Source organism: Myotis yumanensis, unplaced genomic scaffold (genome assembly GCF_028538775.1).
Source record: "Myotis yumanensis isolate MYYU_CA2020_CCGP unplaced genomic scaffold, mMyoYum1.0.hap1 SCAF_1, whole genome shotgun sequence".
Taxonomy (NCBI): Eukaryota; Metazoa; Chordata; class Mammalia; order Chiroptera; family Vespertilionidae; genus Myotis; species Myotis yumanensis.
In genome coordinates this window covers 51,454,212-51,459,959 of record NW_027223752.1, presented here as the reverse complement: position 1 = coordinate 51,459,959, position 5,748 = coordinate 51,454,212, and the positions used below count along the sequence as shown (strand labels likewise).

At 50.8% G+C, this 5,748-nt stretch overlaps 1 protein-coding gene across 1 annotated transcript; it reads left to right on the top strand.

The window, feature by feature from the left end:
* The first annotated feature begins 3,866 nt into the window (after positions 1-3,866).
* On the top strand, positions 3,867-5,151 carry LOC139002918 (solute carrier family 35 member G1-like). The gene is made up of 2 exons (XM_070404189.1): positions 3,867-4,093; positions 4,160-5,151. Exons 1-2 carry the CDS (start codon positions 3,977-3,979, stop codon positions 5,084-5,086), a joined length of 1,044 nt encoding a protein of 347 aa, XP_070260290.1. The 5' UTR covers positions 3,867-3,976; the 3' UTR covers positions 5,087-5,151.
* The last annotated feature ends 597 nt before the right edge of the window (positions 5,152-5,748 follow it).

Genomic DNA, 5,748 nt, shown 5'->3' with positions numbered 1-5,748 from the left:
CAGCTGTGGCCCAAGAGCGAGGCTCTGGAGGCCCTTCCCTTATAAGGACAACAACTGAGCTGTGATGAAACTTCTCTGCAGCCCAGCTGGGTGGGCGGGGAAGGGAAATGACAGGCTCCAAAGGCTACAGCTGAGCACTTGCGCCTCCACAGGAACTCGCCCATGAGCCTCCCCTCTCCCCTTCCTGTGTCTGTGCTGTGCAGATCGGGGCTTTCCAGTGGGTCTCACTAATAGAGGGGAGGAGGAGCCAGAGCCTGGGAGGCCAGAGCGGGCAGCCCGAAGAAGGGAAGATGCAGAAACTGAGGCCTGGAGAGGGGACAGGACCCTTCCAGCAGGAAACACACAGTCTGGACTCTGAGCTGTAGCCTATCTAGCTCCAGCCCCGCCCTTAGACCATCTAAGGGCCCAATGAGGAGGCGGGAGGAGGCTCTTAGACAAGTCCCCCTCTCCCTTTGGACATCTAGGGTCAAATCATAAAGGGATGGAGGCATGGGTGGGGCTGTCGACTGCTCTGTTACCCTATCCTCCTCCTCCCATTGCTGTGTGCCTAGTAAATTGCCATCACCAACAAAATTCACCAACCCACTCTCCATCGGAGAAACTAATCATGGGCTCACAGGATATCAGCACTGATAAGGATCTTTAAGCCCATCTAGTCCCTCCAGGATTCGGAGAGGAGGAAGTAACAGCTCAAGGGAAGAAGCGAACTTGCCCATCTGTATTGTAAAATTAAAAAACATTACATATATGTTATATATATAAATTTTAAATATATATATATAACACAAGTTATATATAAATTATATATGTATAAATAAGTTTGGGGGGGGGGGGGCTTTTCCTTGGTTTCCTATTAAAAGTTTCTTTTTAAGAAATCCCAACTTGCCTGGCCGGCATGGCTCAGTGTTTGAGCATCAACCCATGAATCAGGAGTCACGGTTCAAATCCTGTTTAGGGCACAGGCCCAGGTTGCGGGCTCGATCCCCACAATGTGGGGCATGCAGGAGGCAGCTGATCAATGATTCTCCCTCATCATTGATGTTTCTCTCTCTCTCTCTCCTCCCTTCCTCTCTGAAATCAATAACAGATTTTTAAAAAAGGAAACATCAATTAAAAATAAAATTCCAACTTGTTAGCTGAATAAAAGGACAAGGGCTGTTCCACACCCAGGTCAGGTTAGCTCTGGGGATTGGTGGTTCCCTGGAGATTACATCTGGGGAGTGAGGTGAGGCCAGTCCCCAAGGGAGAACCAAGCGTGGCGGATGGACAATCACGCTCCGACACTGCCGAGCACAAGCTGCGCAGCCTCTCCGCATTTCTGGCGTGTCTCCCCGGGGCAGGGTGACTTTGAAGATAACATGAGATAATTTAGGTAAAGCATCTAGCTCAGGGCCTGGCACATAGAAGAGGCTTAGTAAATGCATACCAATACTGTGTGCTGGGCACCTACTCTGTGCCACCATTACCTTAGGTGCTGTGTGTGGGTCTCAAGTACAGTAAAATGGGATCCCTTCCCAACTGGCAGCTGCCCACCGGCAATTGGGGAAAGAGACCCCTGAACTTGGGATGAACCTGAGTTAGATGGGTCAGTTCCACAGCCGCACAGAGCGGGGACCAACAGGCTGCCTTTGCTGGGGGGATCAGGCAAGGGCTCGTGGAGAAGGGACCTTTGCCTGGGCCTTGAAGGAGGAGTAAGGGTTTGTCAAGCAGAGGATTTGGGGAGGGCGTTTGAGACAGAGGGAATAGCATGCGCCAAAAAAGAAGAACTGCGTGTTACTGGAGCTGTGACAAATTCCTTGTGTCATATCCTGTGGGAGGAGGTGCTGAGGGAGGGTGGGGGGCTGGGAGGTGAGGTGGCAGCGGCTGGGGGTGGCGATGACGATCATTGATCAGCGGGGACCAAGGGGGCTTATGAGAGGCTTTCAGGAGGGCAGAGCAGGCTGAGGGCAGAGACCGGTTGGGAGGTGGCTGCAATGCCCCAGGTGTGGAGCGGCGAGGGCCCAAGCTGGGACAGGGACCTTGGCGGGGGAGTGGAGGAGTAAAGTGTTTTTTTTAGGAAGCAGAACTGGGGATTGTGGGTCTTGTGGATGTGAGAGTATGGAGCGGGAGGAAGGGAAATCAGAGATGACTTACAGGATGCTGGGGGGATGGAGGTGGCCTTGCCTGAGATGGGAAGGTCCAGGGGAGGGGCAAGTTGGGAAGGGATAGCAACTGTGTGGGGGGTTCTGGAGAATTGCCAGAACTTGGCTTGGGAGAATCGGAAGGTCACGGGCATCTAGAGGGGGGGTGATTGAAACCACGAGCATGGCCGAGCGACATTTTATATGTTGGATTTGGAGCAGTGGTTCTCCACCAGGAGCCACGTTGTCCTCCAGGGGACATTTGGGAATGTCTGGAGATATTTTGTTTATCACAATGGGGAGGGGTGCCGCTGGGTGGAGGCCAGGGCTGCTGCTAAACATCCTACTGTGCGCAGGACGGTCCTCCACACAACTAGCCCGAAACATCAGCGCTGAGACTGAAACCTGGCCTCGGAGAACAATTTACAGTCCCATTATTGCAACCAGGGGAGCGTGCAGAGTGAGTGGACCAGTTGTGTGTAGGCGTGTAAGACACCTGTCCCTAGAGACCACAATGGCAGGGGAGCTCAGCAGCTTAAACCGAGATGCCGGGGTTTCATCAGCTTGAAGAGCTCCTGCCCTCCTACACAAACAGAGAGGCTTTGTTTGTTTCTCTTTGTTTTATTCACTTTTTGATGTTGGTCTCAGAAGTGCAGCTTCCTAGGCCGGACTCCCAGCGAAGCGGCTTGTTTAAGATGTGGGCATGTCTTTGCCCACCAGCCACCCCCCTTGGCTGCTGGTGAGGGAAGAAGCCCATAGTCTGGGCAGCCAGGGCCAGGCTCAGGGTCAGTCCCTCCCTTACAGTGTGGCCCAGTCAGAACCCTGCCTCCAGCCTCCTGGCCAGAAGCCGAGGCTGGGTGGCCAAGGTGAGGTCCTGCGGCCCTGAATCCACAGAGATGCCAGGATGGCTTTGCCTACAGCCTTGGACCAGGCCTTTCTGTGCTTCCTTCCTCCTAGGCAGCCTTTCAGCTGAGTCAGCATTTCTGGGCCCCTCCCACCTTCATTTCCTCTCCGGCTTGTGGCCTTGGGTCTGAAGGGAAGCTGGCTTGCCCCAGCTGTGGCCAGTGCCAGGCCAGGCTGAGGCTGAGGCCTGTGGGTCCCCAAAGTCCCCAGGACACGATGTGGGTAAGGGCACGCCTGTCAGTGGGATGAGGAGTGTGTGAACAGCTCTACCTCTGGGGAGGGTTAGGGAGAGGAATAGCCCCCAAACCCTTCTGAACTATCGGGTGCCTGAGGCCGGTCCATCCTTGCTGCTTGACACAGTCGCTGCAGGGAAGAAACATCTGCACAGCAGATGTTTCAAGGGACCTGGCAAATATGGCATACTGTTCTTAATATGTTTGCTCCCCTATGTGTTGTAACCAGGGTCACCTCTCTGAGAAAGGTTGTTTCCCCAGGTGGGGATTTTTTCCCTGGAGTTAGGGATTAACAGGACTAAGGAAGGGAATTAATCAGTAAAACCCCTTAACTAAGTGCCAGGCACCTTAACTATGAACAATCACGCTTGAGCTACATAATCTTTACTTAGGATAATCTCCTTCAGTTACTTCCTTGTAGCTTAACAGAACAGTAGAGTAGTGACCTTGGAATGGAGATAAGAAACGCCCTAACCTTTGGAATAGAATGGATAGGATTAAAACCAACTGGTATAAATACAGATGTAACAGGAGAATAAAGACAGAACCTGGCTAGAAAACCTGACTAGAGAACCTAGCTTTGCTGATCATCTGAACGCTGCCTCCGTGTCATTCCTTCTTCCGCGACTCCGTCCACACCTTTGGGAACCCTTGGACCTGCTGGGGTTGGACCCCAACATCTGGCGCTGGAACAGCCGCGGGGAGAGCTTGGGTCGCGCAATGCAGCCCCTCGGCAGCACCCGGGTTGCCCTGCTGCGGGAGCCGGGGCTGCAGCTCACAGCTGTCACATCTGCAAGTGAAGAGTCGCTGGCCGTGAGGGAAGAGCCAGCGGAGGCAGTGGAAACCCCAGGCCCCAGCTGGTGCCCGCTATGCTGCTCCTCGCCATGCGGTTCGCGCGTGCAGCCGGAAGCCAAGAAGAAAGCACCATGTCGTGGACTTGGTCTGTTTTACGCATTATTGTCTGCCTTCCTTTTCTCAGTGGCCTCTTTACTTGTTAAAAAAGTGCAAGGCCTCCATCCTGTAGAAATTAGTGCATTCCGATGTGTGTTCCAAATGTTAGTCATTATCCCTTGCTTAATATACAGAAAAACTGGGTTTATAGGCCCCAAAGATCTACGAATCTTCCTCATTCTCAGAGGAGTCCTCGGTTCTACCGGCACGATCCTTTTATACTACGCTTTCCATATGACGTCCCTCGCCAGTGCCACGGTGGTCTCGTTTAGCTGTCCAGTGTTCACGTCTCTATTTGCCTGCATGTTTCTCAAGGAAAAATACAGCCTTTGGGATGTTCTCTTCACCGCATTCGCCATCACCGGAGTGATCCTCAGCGTGAGGCCGCCGTTTCTGTTTGGTTCCAACACTGCGGAGATGGCTGGAAGCTACTCAGATCACCTGAAGGGCACGTTCGCATCACTCGGACAAGCCGTGTGCGCTGCCTTGACTTTCGTTATCCTCAGAAAAATGGGGAAATCTGTGGACTACTTTTTGACCATCTGGTATTACATAGTGGCTGGCCTCCTGGAGTGCGTCATCATCCTCTTCGCATTAGGAATGTGGAAGCTGCCGAACTGTGGGATGGACAGGCTCTTTCTTCTCCTACTAATCGGGCTGTTTGGTTTGGGGGGTCAGGTGTTTCTCACCAAAGCCCTTCAAATAGAAAAAGCTGGGCTGGTAGCACTAATGAAGACCATGGATGTGGTTTTCGCTTTTATCTCTCAAATTATTTTCCTGCATGATATACCAACGTGGTGGACGGTGGGTGGCGCGCTCTGCGTAGTAGCCAGTAGTGCTGGAGCGGCCATTCGTAACTGGTGCCAGGGGTCCGAATGAAGCATCATTGTGGAAATGTGTATTGTTTACAAGTCCACCTTCACCACATATGCACATACTTGGAAAATCAGGATTTACTTAATTGATTATATTTAATAAATTTCATAGTTTAAGTATCATTTTTGAATATGGTATGTCTTTTTTTCATCCTCATCAAGGATTTGTTTATTGATTTTTTAAATTAATAAATCTTTATTGTTCAGATTATTACAGATGTTCCTCTTTTTTCCCCCATATCTCCCCTCCACCTGGTTCCCATCCCACCCCATGCCCTTACCCCCTGCCACTGTCCTCATCCATAGGTGTAAGATTTTTGTCCAATCTCTTCCCGCACCCCCAAAACACCCTCTTCCCCACAAGAATTGTCAGTCCACTCCCTTTCTATGCCCCTGATTCTATTCTATTCACCAGTTTATTCTGACTTAATTTTTAGGTTCACTTGTTGATAGGTATTTATTTGTTGTCACTTTGTTGTTCATAATTTTTATCTTTACCTTTTTCTTCTTCTTCCTCTTCTTAAAGAATATCCTTTAGCATTTCATATATTCCTGGTTTGTTGGTGATGAACTCCTTAAGCTTTTTCTTGTCTGTGAAGCTCTTTATCTGACCTTCAATTCTACATGATAGCTTTGCTGGATAAAGTAATCTTGGTTGTAGGTTCT